At 46.4% G+C, this 23,306-nt stretch overlaps 1 protein-coding gene across 2 annotated transcripts in view; it reads right to left on the reverse strand.

Moving 5' to 3' along the window:
- The window catches only part of XPO7 (exportin 7), a 75,496-nt gene that overhangs the window by 24,238 nt on the left and 27,952 nt on the right, over positions 1–23,306 (reverse strand). For both annotated transcript variants that reach the window (XM_059490814.1, XM_059490813.1), the window contains exons 10-18: positions 23,154–23,300; positions 21,243–21,415; positions 19,155–19,348; positions 15,807–15,912; positions 12,679–12,814; positions 10,499–10,572; positions 6,857–6,937; positions 4,797–4,860; positions 2,829–2,937 (exon numbers count right to left, since the gene is read on the reverse strand). In XM_059490814.1, the coding sequence (XP_059346797.1) occupies positions 2,829–2,937; positions 4,797–4,860; positions 6,857–6,937; positions 10,499–10,572; positions 12,679–12,814; positions 15,807–15,912; positions 19,155–19,348; positions 21,243–21,415; positions 23,154–23,300 (1,084 nt within the window). The remainder of the gene's footprint in view (positions 1–2,828; positions 2,938–4,796; positions 4,861–6,856; positions 6,938–10,498; positions 10,573–12,678; positions 12,815–15,806; positions 15,913–19,154; positions 19,349–21,242; positions 21,416–23,153; positions 23,301–23,306) is intronic.

Genomic DNA, 23,306 nt, shown 5'->3' on the forward strand with positions numbered 1-23,306 from the left:
CTCCCCTGGAAAACAGGGAAAAAACATGGAAAAAACATGGGAAAACATGGGAAAATCCCCCATGAACTGCTCGTACTGATCCTCATCTTCTCCTGGAAAACAGGGAAAAAACATGGAAAAAACATGGGAAAACATGGGAAAATCTATGGAAAAATCGCCCATTAACTGCTTGTACTGATCCTCATCCTCTCCTGGAAAACAGGGAAAAATCCATGGGAAATCCATGGGAAATCCATGGGAAAATCACTCATGAACTGCTCGTACTGATCCTCATCCTCCCCTGGAAAAATGGGAAAATAATGGGAAAATCCATGGGAAAAGCATTGAAAAATATGGAAAATCCATGGAAATCAATGGGAACATCCCCCATGAACTGCTCGTACTAATCCTCATCTTCTCCTGGAAAACAGGGAAAAAACATGGAAAAAACATGGAAAAAACATGGGAAAAACATGGGAAGATCACTCATGAACTGCTCAGACTGATCCTCGTCCTCCCCTGGAAAACAGGGAAAAAACATGGAAAAAACATGGGAAAATCTATGGAAAAATCGCCCATTAACTGCTTGTACTGATCCTCATCCTCCCCTGGAAAACAGGGAAAATACATAGAAAAATCTATTGGAAAACATGGAAAAATTCCTGGAAAATCTATGGAAAAATCCCCCATGAGCTGCTCGTACTGATCCTCATCCTCCCCTGGAAAACAGGGAAAATTCCATGGAAAAACCTATGGGGAACATGCAAAAATCATTAAAAACATGGGAAAACGTGCAAACAAATGTGGAAAAACATGAGAAATCCATGGGAAATCAATGGGAAAATCCCCCATGAACTGCTCGTACTGATCCTTGTTCTCCCCTGGAAAACATGGAAAAATCCATGGGAAAACATGGAAAAATCCATGGAAAACAGGGAAAAATCTGTGGAAAAATCCATGGAAAAACATGGAAAAATCCATGGAAAACATGGAAAAATCCATGGGAAAATCCATGGGAAAAATCTGTGGAAAACATGGAAAAATCCATGGGAAAACATGGAAAAATTTGTGGAAAACATGGAAAAATCCATGGGAAAACATGGAAAAATCCATGGAAAACATGGAAAAATCCATGGAAAACATGGAAAAATCCATGGGAAAACATGGAAAAATCTGTGGAAAACATGGAAAAATCCATGGGAAAACATGGAAAAATCCATGGAAAACATGGAAAAATCTGTGGAAAACATGGAAAAATCCATGGGAAAACATGGAAAAATCCATGGGAAAACATGGAAAAATCCATGGGAAAATCCATGGGAAAAATCTGTGGAAAACATGGAAAAATCCATGGGAAAACATGGAAAAATTTGTGGAAAACATGGAAAAATCCATGGGAAAACATGGAAAAATCCATGGAAAACATGGAAAAATCTGTGGAAAACATGGAAAAATCCATGGGAAAACATGGAAAAATCCATGGAAAACATGGAAAAATCTGTGGAAAACATGGAAAAATCCATGGGAAAACATGGAAAAATCCATGGAAAACATGGAAAAATCCATGGAAAACATGGAAAAATCCATGGGAAAACATGGAAAAATCCATGGGAAAACATGGAAAAATCCATGGAAAACATGGAAAAATCTGTGGAAAACATGGAAAAATCCATGGGAAAACATGGAAAAATCCATGGAAAACATGGAAAAATCCATGGAAAACATGGAAAAATCCATGGGAAAACATGGAAAAATCTGTGGAAAACATGGAAAAATCCATGGGAAAACATGGAAAAATCCATGGAAAACATGGAAAAATCCATGGGAAAACATGGAAAAATCTGTGGAAAATATGGAAAAATCCATGGGAAAACATGGGAAAAATCCATGGGAAAACATGGAAAAATCCATGGAAAACATGGAAAAATCCGTGGAAAACATGGAAAAATCCATGGAAAACATGGAAAAATCTGTGGAAAACATGGAAAAATCCATGGGAAAACATGGAAAAATCCATGGAAAACATGGAAAAATCCGTGGAAAACATGGAAAAATCCATGGGAAAACATGGAAGAATCCATGGAAAACATGGAAAAATCTGTGGAAAAATCCATGGAAAAACATGGGAAATCCCCCATGAACTCCTCATACTGATCCTTGTCCTCCCCTGGAAAAATCATGGAGAAAACATGGGAAAATCCATGGAAAAACATGGGAAAATCTCTGGGAAAATCCCTCATGAACTGCTCGTACTGATCCTTGTCCTCCTCTGGAGGACATGGAAAAACATGGGAAAAAATGGGAAAATTATGGAACAACATGGGAAATCTATGGAAAAACATGGAGAAAACATGGAAAATCTATGGGAAAGTCCCCCATGAACTGCTTGTGCTGATCCTAATCCACTCCTGGAAAACAAACATGGAAAAATCCATGGGAAATATGGAAAAATCCATGGAAAAATCCATGGGAAATCCATGGGAAATCATGGAAAAAACCCCCCATTAACTGCTTCTACTGATGCTTGTCCTCCCCTGCAAAAACATGGGAAATCCAGGGAAAATTTATCCCCAAATCTTGTTGGGATGGGAAACTGACCCCAAATCCTATTGGGATTTCAATCCCCAGTTTTGGGATGGAAAATTTTCCCCCAACTTTTGGCGTGATGTGAAAATTTCACCCTCATTTTTACGGGGTAATTCCCCTTTACCAACCCCAACTCCTGATTTTCCACTTCCCACCCCAACCCCCCTTTAACCTGGTGGATCTCCACCTCCCTAAATCCCATAACCCACCTCCCAAAAGCTGGAATTCAGTGGGAATTCCCAGGAAAAAATAAAAAAAAATACCTAAATCCACCATGAGGAGCCGCCCCAGGGCCGTGTAGAACGTGGTGCGGCAGCGCATGTCCGTCAGGTTGGACTGGTTGTTGATGCCCAGGAAGGAAAAGTGCTCGCTCTGGAAAAGGAAAAATTGGGATGAGGTGAGGAGGGAAGAGCACCAGGAAAAAATTCCCACGTGGAAAAGGGGATTTTTCCAGAGAAAAATTGGGAGAATCTGGTGGGAAATGGAGAAATCTGGTTTTTCCAAGCTTGAGATGGATCCTGAGCATCCAGAACCCCAAAAAATTCACTGGGTTTGGGGCACTGATGGAATTCTGGAGCCTGCAGCTGCAAACCCCAATTTTCTCCCTCCTGCTGAATTCCCAAGGGAATTCCAGGAATTCTGGCTCTGCCTCTGGGGTAGGAATCCTTCAGGTTGATTGCTGGTTGTTTTCCATGGGAAAATGTAATTCCTGGTTGGGAACTGGGGCTGAAATCCCTTGGAATGCCTGGAGAACATCCCTGGCAATGCTTGGAAAACATCCTGGCAACTCCAGGAATTTCTGGAAATCCTCCCTGAGCTCCAGGAATGCCGGGAAAACATTCCAGGAATTGCCTGGAAAACCTCCCTTAATTCCAGGAATGCCTGGAAAATATTATGGGAACTCCAGGAATTCCTGGGAAACCTCCTGGAAATGATCCCTGAACTCCAGGAATTCCTGGGAAAAATTCCAGGAATTGCCTGGAAAATCTCCCTTAATTCCAGGAATGCCTGGAAAACATCATGGGAACTCCTGGAAATGCCTGGGAATCATCCCTGAACTCCAGGAATGCAGGGAAAACATTCCTGGAAATGTCTGGAAAACATTCCAGGAATTGCCTGGAAAACCTCCCTTAATTCCAGGGATGCCTGGAAAACATTATGGGAACTCCAGGAATTCTTGGAAATGCCTGGAAATTATCCCTGAACTCAAAGAATGCAGGGAAAACATTTCTGGAAATGCCTGGAAAACCTCCTTTAATTCCAGGAATGCCTGGAAAACGTCCTGGAAACTCCAGGAATTCCTGGGAAACCTCCTGGAAATGATCCCTGAACTCCAGGAATTCCTGGGAAAAATTCCAGGAATTGCCTGGAAAATCTCCCTTAATTCCAGGGATGCCTGGAAAACATTATGGGAACTCCAGGAATTCTTGGAAATGCCTGGAAATCATCCCTGAACTCCAGGAATGCAGGGAAAACATTCCTGGAAATGTCTGGAAAACATTCCAGGAATTGCCTGGAAAATCTCCTGGAAATGATCCCTGAACTCCAGGAATTCCTGGGAAACATTCCAGGAATTGCCTGGAAAACATTATGGGAACTCCAGGAATTCTTGGAAATGCCTGGAAATTATCCCTGAACTCAAAGAATGCAGGGAAAACATTCCTGGAAATGTCTGGAAAACATTCCAGGAATTGCCTGGAAAATCTCCCTTAATTCCAGGGATGCCTGGAAAACATCCATTGGAAACACCTGAAAAACCTCCCTGAAGCCCAGGAATTCCTGAAAATCCTCCTTTAATTCCAGGAATGCCTGGAGAACATCCTGGAAATAATCCCTGAACTCCAAGAATGCCGGGAAAACATCCCTGAACTCCGGGAATTCCTGGAAAACCTCCTGGAAATCATCCCTGAACTCCAGGATTGCAAACCCTCTGGAAATGCTGCTGGGATTGGGAACAGCACGGAATGGAACCCTGGAAAGGACCTCAAATCCAACCCTCCCACTGGGAATTTTCCAGGAATGAGCTTGGATTTCATGGAGAGCAAAAATCTTCGGGAATGCGAAGCGCCACCAAACGCCGCCCCCTAAAAAACCAAAATATTCCACCCAAAAACCCCCAATTTTCCAGAGGTTCCTCCAGCACCGCAGAAACCCAGGGAGGGAGATGGAATTCCAGAGGGGATCCAGGATGGAATTTTGCTGGGAATTTTGTTGGGAAGGAAGGAGCTCACCGTGTGATTGTTGAGCATGAACTGCACGGCGCTGAGCTTCACCAGCTTCCGCACGCTGCTGTACGTGCAGGGCGTCAAGGAAGAGACACAACTCCTGGAATTGCTGGAATTCCCAGGAAAAATCCCATGGATTTTTCCAGGGAAAGGCTGGAAAAATGGGATTGGGGCAGGTTTATTCAGGAAATTGGGAAATTTACGGGTTTTTCCAAGGATAATCCAAATTTCGTGAATCTCGGCTTGGGGAGACGTCCTGAGGAAAAACTCGAGGTCTGGAAGTTGTGGAATTCCTGGAAATTCTGGAATTCCTGGGAATCACTTCCAGAGCCAGGCTGGAAAAATGGGATCGGGGCTGGATTACTCAGAAATTGGGAAATTTACGTTTTTTCCAAGGATAATCCAAATTTCGTAAATCTTGGGTTGGGGAAAGCCTTGGTGACCGTTGGGGAAAAACTCAGGAACTTCTGGAATTCCTGGAGTTTATGGAATTCCTGGAAAACACTTCCAGGGACAGGCTGGAAAAATGGGATTGGGGCAGGTTTATTCAGGAAATTGGGAAATTTACGTTTTTTTCTAAGGATAATCCAAATTTTGTAAACCTCAGCTTGGGGAGACGTCCTGAGGAAAAACTCAAGGTCTGGAAGTTGTGGAATTCCTGGAAATTCTGGAATTCCTGGGAATCACTTCCAGAGCCAGGCTGGAAAAATGGGATTGGGGCAGGTTTATTCAGGAAATTGGGAAATTTACGGGTTTTTCCAAGGATAATCCAAATTTCGTAAATCTTGGGTTGGGGAAAGCCTTGGTGACCGTTGGGGAAAAACTCAGGAACTTCTGGAATTCCTGGAGTTTATGGAATTCCTGGAAAACACTTCCAGGGACAGGCTGGAAAAATGGGATTGGGGCAGGTTTATTCAAGAAATTGGGAAATTTATGTTTTTTTTCTAAGGATAATATAAATTTTGTAGATCTCGGCTTGGGGAGACGTCCTGAGGAAAAACTCGAGGTCTGGAAGTTGTGGAATTCCTGGAAATTCTGGAATTCCTGGGAATCACTTCCAGGGCCAGGCTGGAAAAGTGGGATTAGGGCTGGAATACTCCAGAAATTGGGAATTTTATGTTAATCCAAATTGTGCAAATCTCGGCTTGGGGAGAGCCTTGGTGATCTCTGGGGAAAAAATTCAGGGTCTGGAAGGGGTGGAATTCCTGGAAATTCTGGAATTCCTGGGAAACACTTCCAGAGCCAGGCTGGAAAAATGGGATTGGGGCTGGATTACTCAGAAATTGGGAAATTTATGTTTTTTTTCTAAGGATAATACAAATTTTGTTGATCTTGGCTTGGGGAGACATCCTGGGGAAAAATTTGGGGTCTGGAAATTCTGGAATTCCTGGAAATTCTGGAATTCCTGGAAAATCACTTCCAGGGCCAGGCTGGAATAACAGGATTTGGGCTGGATTACTCAGGAAATTGGGAATTTTTTGTTTTTTTTCCAAGGATAATTCAAATTTTGCAAATATCTGCTTGGGAAGACGTCATGGGGAAAACTCAGGGTCTGGAAGTTGTGGAATTCCTGGAAATTCTGGAATTCCTGGGAAACACTTCCAGGGCCAGGCTGGAAAAATGGGATTAGGGCTGGATTATTCAGCAAATTGGGAATTCTGTCTGGTTCTCAATAAATTGGGAATTCTCTTCTGTTTGTGCCAAGGATAACCCAAATTGTGCAACTCTTGGTGTGGGGGGAAAAAACCCAGGAACTTGTGGGATTCCTGAAACCTCTGGAATTCCTGGAACTTGTAGGATTCCTGAAACCTCTGGAATTCCTAAAACTTGTGGAATTCCTGGAAAACCAGAAGACAAAACTGCAACCTGCCTGTGGAAGCTCAACTCCAACGGGATTCTGACCCAAATAACCAAAAATCAACACCCCCACGAGCCTCATCCCGGCCTCCTCTCCCCTCATTCCCAAAAATCCGGGGGAAAAACCGGGAATGTGGGGCTGCTCCCATTCCAGCAGAACTTCTGGGTGGCTTTTCCCAAGGATTTGGGAGCCCTTCCCAAAAGGATATCCAATGGAGAGGTCGTTGAGCAGCTGCAGGGTCTTGGAGGTGATCGGCTCGCAGCGGCCCCAGTACTTCAGGTTGGTGATGCTGGGAAGGAAAAACATGGATCAGAGGGATTTTATGGGATTTTCCCAGGATTTTTCTGGGAATCGTGGTTGATTTCCCCATCTCCCAGTAGCACAGGGCATAAAATTGGGAATGAAATCATCAGGATCGTGTTTGGCTGGGAGAATTGTCCTGTGGAAATCCTGGATCCCAGGATAGACCCGGAATTCTGTGGGATTGGTTTCAACTGGGATTCTGTGGGATTGGTTACACCTGGAATTTCTGGGATTGGCTCCACCTGGAATTCTGAGGGATTCCAGGCCCTTGAAATTCTGTGGGATTGGTTACATCTCAAATTTCTGGGATTGGCAGCACCTGGAATTCTGTGGGACTGGTTACACCTGGAATTCTGTGGGATCCCAGGTTACACTTGGAATTTTTTGGGATCCCAGGTTACACCTGGAATTCTGTGGGGACTGGTTACATCTGGAATTTCTGTGGGATTGGCTGCACTGGAATTTCTGGGATTGGCTGCACCTGGGAGTCTCTGGGATTGGTTACATCTGGAATTTCTGGGAATGGTTGCACATGGAATTCTGAGGGATTCCAGGCTCCTGAATTTCTGTGGGATTGGTCAGACCTGGGATTTCTGGGATTCCAGGCCCCTGGGATTCTCTGGGATTGGTTACATCAGGAATTCTGTGGGATCCCAGACTACACTTGGAATTCTGTGGGATTCCAGGCCCTTGAAATTCTGTGGGATTGGCAGCACCAGGAATTCTGTGGGATTCCAGGCCTCAGGGATTCTGTGGGATTGGCAGCACCTGGAATTCTGTGGGATGCCAGGGTACACCTGGAATTCTGTGGGATTGGTTGCCCTTGGAATTTCTGGGATTCGCTGCATCTGGGATTCTGTGGGATTGGTTACACCTGGAATTTCTGGGATTGGCAGGACCTAGAATTCTGAGGGATTCCAGGCCCTTGAAAATCTGAGGGATTGGTTATACCTGGAATTTTTGGGATTGGCTACAACTGGAATTGGTTACATCTGGAATTCTGTGGGACTGGTTATACCTGGAATTTCTGGGATTGGCTACCCCTGAAATTCTCTGGGATTCTGCAGGATTGGCTGCCCTTGGAATTCTGTGGGATTGGTTGCACCTGGAATTCCATGGGTTTGGTTACATCTGGAATTTCTGGGATTGGCTGCACCTGGGATTCTCTGGGATTGGTTACAGCTGGAATTTCTGGGAATGGTTGCACATGGAATTCTGTGGGACTGGCAGCACCTGGGATTGGTTACAGCTGGAATTTCTGGGACTGGTTACACTTGGAATTCTGAGGGATTCCAGGCCCTTGGAATTCTCTGGGATTTGCTACATCTGGAATTCCGTGGGATTGGTTACATCTGGAATTTCTGGGATTGGATGCACCTGGAATTCTGAGGGATTCCAGGCTCCTGAAATTCTGTGGGATTGGTTACACTTGGAATTTCTGTGGGATTGGTCGGACCTGGGATTTCTGGGATTCCAGGCCTCAGGGATTCTGTGGGATTGGCAGCACATGGAATTCTGTGGGATGCCAAGGTACACCTGGAATTCTGTGGGATTGGTTGCCCTTGGAATTTCTGGGATTGGCTGCACTTGAATTCTGTGGCAGTGGCTGCACCTGGGATTCTCTGGGATTGGTTACACCTGGAATTTCTGGGATTGGCAGGACCTAGAATTCTGAGGGATTCCAGGCCCTTGAAAATCTGAGGGATTGGTTATACCTGGAATTTTTGGGATTGGCTACAACTGGAATTGGTTACATCTGGAATTCTGTGGCACTGGTTATACCTGAAATTTCTGGGATTGGCTACCCCTGAAATTCTCTGGGATTCTGCAGGATTGGCTGCCCTTGGAATTCTGCAGGATTGGTTGCACCTGGAATTCCATGGGTTTGGTTACATCTGGAATTTCTGGGATTGGCTGCACCTGGAAATTCTGTGTTTGGCTGCACTGGAATTTCTGGGATTGGTTATACCTGGAATTTCTGGGTTTGGTTACATCTGGAATTTCTGGGATTGACTGCACCTGGGATTTTGTGGGATTGCTTACAGCTGGGATTCTGTGGGATTGGCTGCACCTGGAATTTTCTGGGATTGGTTACATCTGGAATTCTCAGGGACCCCAGGTTACATCTGGAATTCTGTGGGACTGGCTGTACCTTGAATTTCTGGGATTCCAGGCCCCTGGGATTCTGTGGGATTGGTTACGCCTGGAATTCTGAGGGACTGGCAGTACCTGGAATTTCTGGGATTGGCTACACCTTAGAATTCTGTGGGATTCCAGGCCCTTGGAATTCTGTGGGATTGGTTACACCTGGAATTGGTTACATCTGGAATTCTGTGGGATTTGCTACACTTGGAATTTCTGGGATTGACTCCACATGGAATTCTGAGGGATTGCAGGCCCCTGGGATTCTTTGGGATTGGTTGCACCTGACATTTCTGGGATTGGTTACACCTGGAATTCTGTGGGATCCCAGGTTACACTTGGAATTTTGTGGGATTGGTTACACCTGGAATTCTTTGGGATCCCAGGTTACACCTGGAATTCTGTGGGATTGGCTGCACCTGGGATTTCTGGGATTGGCTCCACATGGAATTCTGAGGGATTCCAAGCCCTTGAAATTCTGTGGGATTGGGTGCACCTGGAAATCTGTGGGATTGGTTACATCTCAAATTTCTGGGATTGGCAGCACCTGGAATTCTGTAGGACTGGTTACACCTGGAATTCTGTGGGATTGGCTGCATCTGGAATTTCTGGGATTGGCAGCACCTTAGAATTCTGTGGGATTCCAGGCCCTTGGAATTCTGTGGGGATTGGTTACATCTGGAATTTCTCTGGGATTGGCTGCACCTGGGATTTCTGGGATTGGCTGCACCTGGAATTTCTGGGATTGGCTCCACATGGAATTCTGAGGGATTCCAGGCCCTTGAAATTCTGTGGGATTGGGTGCACCTGGAAATCTGTGGGATTGGTTACATCTCAAATTTCTGGGATTGGCAGCACCTGGAATTCTGTAGGACTGGTTACACCTGGAATTCTGTGGGATTGGCTGCATCTGGAATTTCTGGGATTGGCAGCACCTTAGAATTCTGTGGGATTCCAGGCCCTTGGAATTCTGTGGGGATTGGTTACATCTGGAATTTCTGTGGGATTGGCTGCACCTGGGATTTCTGGGATTGGCTCCACATGGAATTCTGAGGGATTCCAGGCCCTTGAAATTCTGTGGGATTGGGTGCAGCTGGAAATCTGTGGGATTGGTTACACCTGGAATTTTGTGGGATCCCAGGTTACTCTTGGTATTTTGTGGGATTGGCTGCACTGGAATTTCTGGGATTGGCTGCATCTGAAATTCCCCGGGATTCCAGGCCTCTGAGACCCTGTGGGATTGGCTACACCTGGAATTTTTGTGGCATTTGGAAAATCCCATCCTAAACTCCCCGAGCTCCCTAAACCCCCTCCCAGGAGCAGCAGCAATCCCCAGGTTTTTGGGGTGAGGAATTCCAGAATTCCGGAATTCCAGAATTCCAGGAATCCTGCAGGGGCCACTCACATCTTCCCGATGAACACGCTCAGCACCATGGTCTCATCGTTCAGCCCCAGCACCTCCGACAGCCTCCGGTACAGCTGCCCAAAAAAACATGGAAAAAAGAATTCCAAACTGCCAGGAAAACTGGGAATTCTGCCCCAAAAATCTGATTTTCCCTCTCCGGGAAAAAGGGATGTTGTGGGGTTTGCACATTGGGTTGATGGAATCTCATAATCCTGATTTTTTCGTGATTTTTCCTTTTTTTTTTTTTGTCCTAGCAGCATGGCTTAGGAGGATTTGGGTTTTCCCAGGAAAATTCCCTAAAAAAATTGGGATATAAATGTGGTGCACCTCCAAACCCAGCGAGGATTTGAGGGGATTTCTCTGGAATTCTCCTTGGGAAAGGATTTGACCCCAATTCAATTTCTCGTCCGGTACAGCTGCCCAAAAAAACATGGAAAAAAAAGAATTCCAAACTGCCAGGAAAACTGGGAATTCTCCCCCAAAAATCTGATTTTCCCTCTCCGGGAAAAAGGGATGTTGTGGGGTTTGCACATTGGGTTGATGGAATCTCATAATCCTGATTTTTTTGTGATTTTTAATCTTTTTTTTTGTGTCTTAGCAGCATGGCTTGAGACTAAAAAAGGAGGATTTGAGTTTTTCCAGGAAAATTCCCTAAAAAAATTGGATTTAACTGTGCTCCACCTCCAAACCCAGCCAGGATTTGAGTGGATTTCTCTGGAATTTTCCCTGGGAAAGGATTTGACCCCAATCCAATTTCTCCTCCAGGAAGGAACAAATCCCAATCCCAATCCCAGAGCAACATTCCCCCTTTTTTTTTTTTAATTTTTAATTGGAAAAATGGATTTTATACCCCAAAGCACAGCTAGAAATCCCTTGGGATGAAGGAAATTCAGATTTATTATAATTTTAATAGCAGGGAGAAACTCAGGGGGGTGTTTGAGGTGTGCCAGGAATAAAAAAAAATTGGGAAAAGCCAAATCCACATCTCTAATTCCCAATATTTTGATCCCAGATCAGTGTTTGGAAAGTAAAAATTTGGGAATGAATGAGGAAATCACAGGAATAGGATTTAATTCCAGGGAAAATGAGGAGAAATTATAGAAATGGGATTTAATTCTAAGAGAAATCCCAGAAATGGGATTTAATTTCAGGAAGAATCACAGAAAATGGGATTTAATTCCAAGAAAAATCACAGAAAATGGGATTTAATTTCAGGAGAAATCCTAGAAAATTGGATTTCATTCTGGGAGAAATCACAGAAAATGGGATTTAATTTCAGGAGAAATCCTAGAAAATTGGATTTCATTCTGGGAGAAATCACAGAAAATGGGATTTAGTTCTGGGAGAAATCCTAGAAAATTTGATTTAATTCTGGGAGAAATCCCAGAAAATGTGATTTTATTCTGGGAGAAATCCCAGAAAATGGGATTTAATTTCAGGAGAAATCCCAGAAAATGGGATTTAATTCTGGGAGAAATCCTAGAAAACGGGATTTAACTACAACTAAAATGAGAAGAAATCCCAGAAATGGGATTTAATTCCTGGAAGAATCACAGAAAATGGGATTTAATTCTGGGAGAATCACAGAAAATGGGATTTAATTCAGGGAGAAATCCCAGAAAATGACATTTAATTCCAGGAAAAATTAGAAAAAATCCCAGAAATGGGATTTAATTCCAGGAAGAAATCACAGAAAATGGGATTCAATTTCAGGAGAAATCACAGAAAATTTTATTTAATTCCAGCTAAAATTAGGAGATATCCCAGAAATGGGATTTAATTCAAGGAAGAATCCCAGAAAATGGCATTTAATTCTGGGAGAAATACAACTGCAGCTAAAATGAGGAGAAATCACAGAAATGGGATTTAATTCCTGGAAGAATCACAGAAAATGGGATTTAATTCTGGGAGAAATCCCAGAAAATGACATTTAACTCCAGGTAAAATGAGGAGAAATCATAGAAATGGGATTTAATTCCAGGAAGAAATCCCAGAAAGTGCGATTTAACTCCAGATCAAATGAGGAGAAATCCCAAAAATGGGATTTCTTTTGAGGAGACACGCTGAGAAGTGACAGAAAACGGGAGCGAAGTGCAGACAAAACGAGGAGAAGGGAATGACTGAGGGCTGGTTTTTGAGGGGAGAGGGGGAATTTTTGGGAATTTGGGAATTCTGCCCACCTTGGAAGATTTCTGCACCTGGTCCCCGATGTAGATCTTGCGGAACTGCTCGAAGAAGCTGAGCATGGCCAGCTCCAGCTTCTCATTGCCCGCCTGCGCCAGGCGGGAGTCGGTCAGGTTCATCAGCTGCAGCACCCTGAGGGGAAAGGGGGAGGAAAAGGGGGAGAAAAACGGGGGAAATGGGGAGAAAAAGGGGGGAAATGGGGGAAAGGAAAGGGGGGAAATGGGGGAGAGAAAAGGGGAAAGGAGAGGGGAGAAATGGGGGAGAAAAAGGGGGGAAATGGGGAGAAAAAGGGGGAGAAAAAGGGGGGAAATGGGGGAGGAAAAAGGGGAGAAAAAGGGGGGAAATGGGGGAGAAAAAGGGGGGAAATGGGGGAAAGGAAAGGGGGAAAGGGGGGAGAGAAAAGGGGAAAAGGGGGAAATGGAGGGGAAATGGGGGAGAAAAGGGGGGAGAAAAAGGGGGAAAGGGGGGAAATGGGGGGAGAGAAAGGGGGAAAGGAGAGGGGAGAAAAAGGGGGGAAATGGGGGAAAGGAAAGGGGGAAAGAAGGGGGGAAAGGGGAGAGGAGAGGGGAGAAAGGAAAGGGGGAAAAGAGGGGGAAGGAAAAGAGGAAAAGGGGGGGAAGGGGAAAAAGAAAAGGGAAAAGTAGGAGAGTAGGTGGGAAAGGGGGAAAAGGAAAGGGGGAAGGAAAAGGGGAAAGGGGGAAGGAAAGGGGGAAAAGGAAAGAGTGGGGGAAAGGGAAGATGGAAAAGGAAAGGGGGGAAGGGGGAAAGGAAGGGGCAAGGGGGAAAAGGGGGGAAGGGGGGGAAAGGAAGGGGGAAAAGAGAGGGAAGGTAAAGAGGAAAAGGGCGGAAGGAAAGGGAGAAAAGGAAAAGGGAAAAGTGGAAGAAAAGGTGGGAAAGGAAAGGGGGAAAAGGGGGAAAGGGGGGAAGGTAAAGAGGAAAACGGGGAGAAGGAAAGGGAAAAAGGAAAGAGGGAAAAAGGAAAGGGGGAAATGGGAGAAAGCAAAGGGGGAAGAGTGGGGGAAAGAGGGAAAGGAAAGGGGAAAGGGGGAAAAGAGGGGGAAGGTAAAGAGGAAAAGGAGGGGAAGGAAAGGGGGAGAAAAGAGGGAGAAAGGGGGGAGGAAAGAAGGAGAAAACAGAAAAAGGGGGGAAAGAAGAGGAAAAGTGGGGGAAAAGGAGGGGGGGGAAGATGGGGAAAACGGAAAAAGGGGGGAAAAAGAGGAAAATGGGGGGGAAGTGGGAGAAAAGGGGGAGAAAAGGAGGGGGAAAGGGGAAGTGGGAAAAGGGGGGGAGAGAAATGGGGGAAGAAATGGGAGGAAAGGGAGGGAAAACGGGGGGGAAAGAAAGTGGGAGAAAAGAGGGAGAAAAGGGGGGGAAGATGGGGGGAAAGCGGAAAAAGGGGGGAAAGAAGAGGAAAACGCAATGAAAAGGGGGGAAAAGGGGGGGAGAAGAAATGGGGGAGAAAAGGGGGGACAAAAATTCAATTTTCCCTGCTCTTTCCCCCTCATTCTCTGCTACAAGCCGAATTCCCACTGAATTTTAATCCCAAAACCCCAGGTCATGACATCATAAAATCCCAATTTTCCAAGCCCAACATTCCCAGTAATTCCCAGTATTTCCATGCAAAATATTCCCGAATCAATAATTGATGAACAATTCCTTTTTCCACCCTCATTCCCTGTCACAACCCGAATTCCCACTGGGAATCAGCAGCAGCACCCAGCCCCCTCCATCCCTTTCCAGTTGGATTTCCCACTGGAATCAGAGCTGGAAAAATGGGAATAATGCTCTCCCAGCTTTCTGGGAGTGGGATTTGCTGGAATATCCTGGGTGGATTTATGGAATATCCCAGGTGGATTTTGCAGGAATATCCTGGGTGGATTTTGCTGGAATTCCCAAATGGATTTTGCTGGAATATCCTGGGTGGATTTATGGAATATCCCAGGTGGATTTTGCTGGAATATCCTGGGTGGATTTTGCTGGAATTCCCAAATGGATTTTGTTGGAATATCCCAGGTGGGTTTAATGGAATATCCCAGGTGGATTTTTGCTGGAATTCCTGGGTGGATTTTTCTGGGATATCCTGGGTGGATTTCATGGAATATCTGGAATATCCCAGGTGGATTTCATGGAATACCCTGGGTGGGTTTAATGGAATATCCTGGGTGGATTTTTCTGGAATATCCTGATGGATTTTGCTGGAATATCTGGAATTTCCTGGGTGGATTTTTCTGGGATATTCTGATGGATTTTGCTGGAATATCTGGAATTTCCTGGGTGGATTTTGCTGGAATATCCTGGGTGGATTTTGCTGGAATATCCTGATGGATTTTGCTGGAATATCTGGAATTTCCTGGGTGGATTTTTCTGGAATTTCCTGGGTGGATTTTGCTGGAATATCCTGATGGATTTTGCTGGAATATCTGGAATTTCCTGGGTGGATTTTTCTGGAATATCCTGATGGATTTTGCTGGAATATCTGGAATTTCCTGGGTGGAGTTTTCTGGGATGTCTTGGTGGATTTTGCTGGAATGCCTGGATGGATTTTCCTGGAATATCCCCGGTGGATTTTTGTGAGATATTCTGGATGGATTTTCCTGGAATATCTGGAACATCCTGGGTAGATTTTGCTAGAATTCCCAGGTGGATTTTGCTGGAATATCTCAGTGGATTTTGCTGGAATTCCCAAATGGATTTTCTGGAATATCCTGGGTGGGTTTAATGGAATATCCTAGGTGGATTTTGCTGGAATTCCTGGGTGGATTTTTCTGGGATATCCTCAGTGGATTTTGTTGGGATATCCCAGGTAGATTTTGCTGGAATATCTCAGGTGATTTTTCTGGGATAGCCTGGGTGGATTTCATGGAATATCTGGAATATCCCAGGTGGGTTTCATGGAATATCCTGGGTGGGTTTAATGGAATATCCCAGGTGGATTTTTGTGAGATATCCTGGATGGATTTTCCCGGAATATCTGGAACATCCTGGGTAGATTTTGCTGGAATTCCCGGGTGGATTTTGCTAGAATATCTCAGTGGATTTTGCTGGAATTCCTGGATGGATTTTCCTGGAATTCCTGGATGGATTTTCCTGGAATATCCCAATGGATTCCCCTGCAGCTCCCTACCTGCACACCAGCTCTCCGTCCATGGCGTCCTGCTCGTCCGTGCTGGCGAAGGACACGCGGCCGCCGATGACGGCGCCGATGATGTACACCAGCCACGTCAGCCGCCCTGGGGACACCAGGGGACACTGTCAGGGGTGCCACCCGCCCTGGGCACACACAGCGGCCACCCCACGGCAAAAGAAATCCCAAATAAATCCATTTTTTCCAAAATAAATACGTTTTTTCCCTCAGAAAAGTCACGGTTGTAGTGGCCATAGGGTGAGGGACCTCATTCTGCCCTGGGGACACCAGGGGACACTGTCAGGGGTGCCACCGACACAGGGCACACACAGCGGCCACCCCACGGCAAAAGAAATCCCAAATAAATCCATTTTTCCCAAAATAAATACGTTTTTCCCTCAGAAAAGTCACGGTTTTAGTGGCTGCAGGGTGAGGGACCTCATTCTGCCCTGGGGACACTGTCAGGGGTGCCACCCACCCAAGGCACACACAGCTGGCACCACGGGGCAAAAGAAATCCCAAATAAATCCATTTTTCCCAAAATAAATCTGTTTTTCCCTCAGAAAAGTCACGGTTTTAGTGGCTGCAGGGTGAGGGACCTCATTCTGCCCTGGGGACACTGTCAGGGGTGCCACCCACCCAAGGCACACACAGCTGGCACCACGGGGCAAAAGAAATCCCAAATAAATCCATTTTTCCCAAAATAAATACGTTTTTTCCCTCAGAAAAGTCACGGTTGTAGTGGCCATAGGGTGAGGAACCTCATTCTGCCCTGGGGACACCAGGGGACACTGTCAGGGGTGCCACCCGCCCTGGGCACACACAGCGGCCACCCCACGGCAAAAGAAATCCCAAATAAATCCATTTTTTCCAAAATAAATACGTTTTTTCCCTCAGAAAAGTCACGGTTGTAGTGGCCATAGGGTGAGGAACCTCATTCTGCCCTGGGGACACCAGGGGACACTGTCAGGGGTGCCACCGACCCAGGGCACCCACAGCGGCCACCCCATGGCAAAAGAAATCCCAAATAAATCCATTTTTCCCAAAATAAATCTGTTTTTCCCTCAGAAAAGTCACGGTTTTAGTGGCTGCAGGGTGAGGGACCTCATTCTGCCCTGGGGACACCAGGGGACACTGTCAGGGGTGCCACCGACACAGGGCACACACAGCGGCAACCCACGGCAAAAGAAATCCCAAATAAATCCATTTTTCCCAAAATAAATCCATTTTTTCCCTCAGAAAAGTCACGGTTTTAGTGGCCATAGGGTGAGGAACCTCATTCTGCCCTGGGGACACTGTCAGGGGTGCCACCCGCCCTGGGCACACACAGCGGCCACCCACGGCAAAAGAAATCACAAATAAATCCATTTTTCCCAAAATAAATCTGCTTTTTCCCTTGGGAAAATCACAGTTTTAGTGGCTGCAGGGTGAGGGACCTCATTCTGCCCTGGGGACACTGTCAGGGGTGCCACCCACCCAAGGCACACACAGCTGGCACCACGGGGCAAAAGAAATCCCAAATAAATTCATTTTTCACAAAATAAATCAATTTTCCCCCTGGAAAATGGGATGAGCTGCAGGACAGCACCATCTCCAGCCTGTGGGGAGGGGCAAATCCACACCCAGAGCCCAGAGCAGGGAAAAGAGGGATGGGATTGATGGGATCCATGGGATCCATGGGATGGGATGGGATGGGATGGGATGGGATGGGATGGGATGGGATGGGATGGGATTGATGGGACGGGATGGGATGGATGGGATGGGATCCATGGGATGGGATGGGATCTATGGGATGGGATGGGATGGGATGGGGTGGGATGGGATGGGGTGGGATGGGATCCACAGGATGGGATGGGATCCATGGGATAGGATGGGATGGGATGGGGATGGGATCTATGGGATAGGATGGGATTGCTGGGATGGGATCCACAGGATGTGATCCATGGGATGGGATTTGGGATGGGACTGGGATCCATGGGATAGGATTTGGATCCATGGGATGGGATTGGGATAGGATGGGATGGCATTTATGATAGGACTGGGATCCACGGGATGGGATGGGGAAAACCTTCCTAACTTCAACAGGAAGGCAAGGAAATATCCTAAATTTCCCCAAATCCTGGGAATCCCTTCTCTCAGCAAGGGATTCTCCAGGAACAACACCTCTGGAAAAACAATTCCTTTGGGAAAGAGCCCCCGCCCCATGGCCAGGCTGACCTTCCTGCACCGCCAGGTCCATGGGGCTGGCGCTGGAGCTCTGATGGGATGGGATCCACAGGATTTGGGGTCCATGGGATGGGATTGGGATCCATGGGGTGGGATTTGGGATGGGACTGGGATCCATGGGATAGGATTTGGATCCATGGGGTGGGATTTGGGATCCATGGGGTGGGATTGGGATAGGATGGGATGGCATTTATGATAGGATTGGGATCCATGGGATGGGATTGGGATCCATGGATGGGATTTGGGATGGGATTTGGGATCCATGGGATGGGATTTATGATAGGATTGGGATAGGATGGGATGGGATTGGAATCCATGGGATGGGATTTGGGATGGGACTGGGATCCATGGGATGGGATTTGGATTCATGGGATGGGATTTGGGATTCATGGGATGGGATTTGGGATCCATGGGATGGGATTGGGATGGGATGGGACTGGATCCATGGGATGGGATTTAGGATCCATGGGATGGGATTTGGGAAGGGATTGGGATCCATGGGATGGGATCCATTGGACTGGATCCATTGGATGAGATTTGGATCCATGGGATGGGATATATGACAGGATTTGGGATCCATGGGATGGGATTGAGATCCATGGGATCCACTGGATGGGATTGGGATCCATGGGATGGGATTTACGATAGGATTGGGATCCATGGGATGAGATGGGATGGGCAACACTGAATAGGGAACCCCTCCCAAGGAGCAACCACACCATCCCTCCCCTCTGCAGGGATTTTCCAGGCCAGTTCCCTTGGGAAGGAGCCCCCATTCCCAGTCCAGGCTGACTTTCCTGCACGGCCAGGTCCATGGGGCTGGTGGTGCCATTGATGGGATGGGATCCATGGGATGGGATTTGGGATGGGATTGGGATCCATGAGATGGGATCCATTGGATGAGATTTGGATCCATGGGATGGGATTTATGATAGGATTGGGATTGATGTGATGGGATACAGATCTGTGGGGTGGGATGGGATGGGCAGCACTGGATAGGAAACCCTGCTCAAGGAGCAACCACACCATAGGGAGGGATGCACAGAGGGATGCCTCTCCTCTGCAGGGATTTCCCAGGCCAGTTCCCTTGGGAAGGAGCCCCCATTCCCAGTCCAGGCTGACCTTCCTGCACGGCCAGGTCCATGGGGCTGGCGCTGGCGCTCTGCAGCAGCTCCTGGTAGGACTGGGCGGCCTGGTCGAAGAGCTGCACCAGCAGCGCGCACGTCTTCTCGTACTCGCAGCGCCCGATGGTGGACAGCTGGTCCAGCTGCTGCTGCACCAGCCCCGTGTCCTCCAGAGGGTCCTCCAGGCCATCCCTGCAAAAAGCACATGGAAAATGGGACAGGGAACTCCCAGGAGGAGCAGATCCCTGGTTTCACTGACAGGAGATGCGGGTTGTGGAATTCACACAACTGTGGAATGGTTCGGTTTTCCCCACAGGATTTGGGTGGGAAAAGGTTTCAAGCACCTTCCACTGGACAACATCTTTAGTGGCCTGCTTGCCAAATGTTGGGAGCAAATTCCCAGTGCTTCCAAAGAGAAGGAAAACAATGCAGGGAGTTGTGATTTGTGTTGTTTGACTCAAGTTTTTCCCACAGAATTTGGGTGGCAAGGGGTTTCAAGCATCTTCCATTGGACAACATCTTTAATGGTCTGCTTGCCAAATTAACCAGGAATTTCTTAGTGCATTCCCAGAGTAAATTCCCAATGGAATTTCAGGAAGAAGGAAAAAAAGAATGAAATCAAAGCAGAGAGTTACATTTTTTGTTGTTTGATTCAAGATTTTCCCACAGAATTTGGACTGGAAGGATTTAAAGATCAGTTCATTTTATCTTATCTTCCACTTGCCTTGAATAGCGGAGCTGCCAAATTAATCAGAAATTTCAGGGAATACTGTTTGGAGCAAATTCCCAGTGCTTCCAGAGAGAAAACAGAAGGAAAACAAAGCAGGGAGTTACAGTTTGTGTTGTTTGATTAAAGGTTTTCCCTCAGAATTTGGGTTGGAAAAGGTTTCAAGCATCTTCCATTGGACAACATCTTTAATGGCCTGCTTGCCAAATTAACCAGGAATTTCAGAGCACGTTGTTGTGAGTAAATTCCCAGTGCTTCCAGAAGGAAAAAAAGAATGAAAACAAAGTAGGGAGTTACAATTTGTGTTGTTGGATTCAAGTTTTTGCCACAGAATTTGGACTGGAAAGTTTTAAAGCTCAGTTCCTTCCACCGACCTTTAATGGCCTGGCTGCTAAATTAATCAGGAATTTCAGAGCACATTGTTGGGAGCAAATTCCCAGTGCTTCCACAGGGGAAAAGAGAATGAAAACAAAGCAGGGAGTGTGATTTGTGTTGTTTGACTCAGGTTTTTTCCCACAGAATTTGGGCTGCAAGGGTTTAAAGCCCAGCTGCACCTGGTTGCCAAATTACCCAGGAATTTCAGGGCACTGTTGGGAGCTAATTCCCAGTGCTTGCAGAGGGAAAAGAGAAGGAAAACAAAGCAGGGAGTTATGATTTGTGTTGTTTAAGTTTTTCCCACAGAATCTGGGCTGGAAGGATTTAAAGCTCAGTTCCTTCCACCTTCCACTTGCCTTTAATGGCCTGGGTGCTAAATTAACCAGGAATTTCAGAGCACATTGTTGGGAGAAAATTCCCAGTGCTTCCAGAGGGAAAAGAGAAGGAAAACAAAGCAGGGAGTTGTGATTTCTGTTGTTTGACTCAAGTTTTCCCCAGAGAATTTGGGCTGGAAGAGGTTTCAAGCACCTTCCACTGGACATCTTTAATGGCCTGGTTGCCAAATGAACCAGGAATTTCAGGGCACACTATTGGTAGTAAATTCCCAGTGCTTCCAGAAAGAAAAAAGAAGGAAAACAAAGCAGGGAGTTATAATTTGTGTAGTTTAAGTTTTTGCCACAGAATTTGGGCTGGAAGTGTTTAAAGCCCCGCTGCACCTTCCACTGGCCAGACTGCCAAATTAACCAGGAATTTCAGGGCACTGTTGGGAGCCAATTCCCAGTGCTTCCAGAGGGAAAAGAGAACGAAAGCAAAGCAGAGAGTTGTGATTTGTGTTGGAAAGAACTTAAATCCCAGCCCATCCTGCCCCGTGCCGTGGGCAGGGCCACCTCAGCCATGTCCTCTCCAGGGGAACACCTGGACACTTCCCAGCCCTCCCAGCCCCAGGAGCATCAGCAGAAGCCTCCAGGTGTGGGATGGCCTCACCTGAGGATGATGTGCACGGATTCCAGGCGGGAGGTGATGTAGGCTTTGGTCACCTCGGGCGTGTAGGTCTCCAGCATGTGCGGCTCCGTGGCCTTCACATAGGGCACGGACGCGGCCAGGCGCTGCCACAGGCTCAGCAGGTAGTGCACACTGTTGGGGGCAAATTCCCAGTGCTTCCACAGGGAAAAGAGAAGGAAAACAAAGCAAGGAGTTATGATTTGTGTTGTTTGACTCGAGTTTTTCCCACAGGATTTGTCCTGGAAGGTGTTTAATGCTCAGGTCGCTGCACTTTCCATTGGCCTGGTGGCCAAATTAGCCTGGAATTCCAGACCATGCTGCTGGGAGAAAATTCCCAGTGCTTCCACAAGGAAAACAGAAGGAAAACAAAGCAAGGAGTTCAATTTGTGTTGTTTGACTCAGGTTTTTCCCACAGAATTTGTCCTGGAAGCTTTTTAACGCTCAGTTTGCTGCACTTTCCATTGAACTGCTGACCAAATTAACTAGGAACTTCAGATCACACTGCTGGGAGCTAATTCCCAGTGCTTCCACAGGGAAAAGAGAAAGAAAATAAACCAGGGAGTTATGATTTGTGTTGTTTGACTTTAATTTTTCCCTCAGAATTTGGGTTGGAAGGTGTTTAAAGCTCAGTTCCTTCCACCCGTTCACAAATTAGCCAGGAATTTCAGGGCATGCTGTAGGGAGCAAATTCCCAGTGCTTCTGGAGGGGAAAAAAGAAGGACAAGAAAACAGGGAGTTATGATTTCTGTTGTTTGACTTGAGTTTTTCCCACAGAATTTGAGCTTGAAGTTGTTTAATGCTCAGCTCGCTGCACCTTCCACTGGCCTTTAACGGCCTGGTAGCTAACTTAACCAGGAATTTCAGAGCACATTGTTAGGAATAAATTCCCAGTGGTTCCAGAGGGAAAAGGGAAGGAAAACAAACCAGGAACATATGATTTGTGCTGTTTGATTTATTTTTTTCCCACAGAATTTGCAAGTTCAGCTTGTTGCACTTTCAACTGGCCTTTAATGCCCTGGTTGCCAAATAACCCAGGAATTTCAGGGGACACTGTTGGGAGTAAATTCCCAGTGCTTCTGGAGGGAAAATGGAAGGAAAAGAAAGCAGGGAGTTATGATTTGTGTTGTTTGACTCAGGTTTTTCCCACAGAATTTGGGTTGGAAGGGGTTTAAAGCTCAGCTTGATGCACCTTGCACTGGCCTAGTTGCTAAATTAATGATGAATTTCAGAGCACACTGTTGGTAGTAAATTCCCAGTGTTTCCAGAGGAAAAAGGGAAGGAAAACAAAGCAGGGAGTTATGATTTGTGTTGTTTGACACAGGTTTTTCCCACAGAATTTAGGTTGGAAGTGGTTTGAAGCTCAGCTTGTTGCACCTTGCACTGGCCAAATGAACCAGGAATTTCAGGGCACACATTGATCAGTTGTTCCCAGCACTCAGGAAACACTGGGAGATAATCCCAAATTCCCAGGACATGCAGCTGAATCCCAGCCCTCCCCCAGCTCCCACACACTGCACAGCCCGAGCTGCTTCCCAGGAATTCCAATTCCACAAACAAAGGAATTTGTTTTTTAAACCTTCCCCCGTGCAGGGCTGTGGTTGTGAGCTGTACACACAGCTGGAAAGCTCAGTGGAAATATCCATGATATTCCAATTCCTCCCAATCCCCCTGAGTGCATTGCAACAGTGAAGTGAGACAGAATCCTAAAAATAAACCTTATTTAACACGTTTTTTTTTATTCCCTGCTATGATATGGAAAAGCCTCTGGAGGCATGGCAACAACTCTGCCTTCCCACATGGATTCCATTCAGGATTTCAGAGGATGATCCAGGCAGGATTTCTGTAAAAATTCCCTGTTTTCCAGGGAATGCAGAGGCCAGGGGAGGGCTGTACCTGCAGGCTGGTGACGGTGAAGTTGGCGATGAGCCGGATCACCTCGGGGTAGTTCTCCACCTTCACCAGTTCTCCCAGTTGGTAATTGCTTTTCAACCGGGCCAGCAGCCGGCAGAACTCGTGGTAATTGTTGGGGTCTGATAAACTCTGAGG

Source organism: Ammospiza nelsoni, chromosome 30 (assembly GCF_027579445.1).
Source record: "Ammospiza nelsoni isolate bAmmNel1 chromosome 30, bAmmNel1.pri, whole genome shotgun sequence".
Classification (NCBI taxonomy): Eukaryota; Metazoa; Chordata; class Aves; order Passeriformes; family Passerellidae; genus Ammospiza; species Ammospiza nelsoni.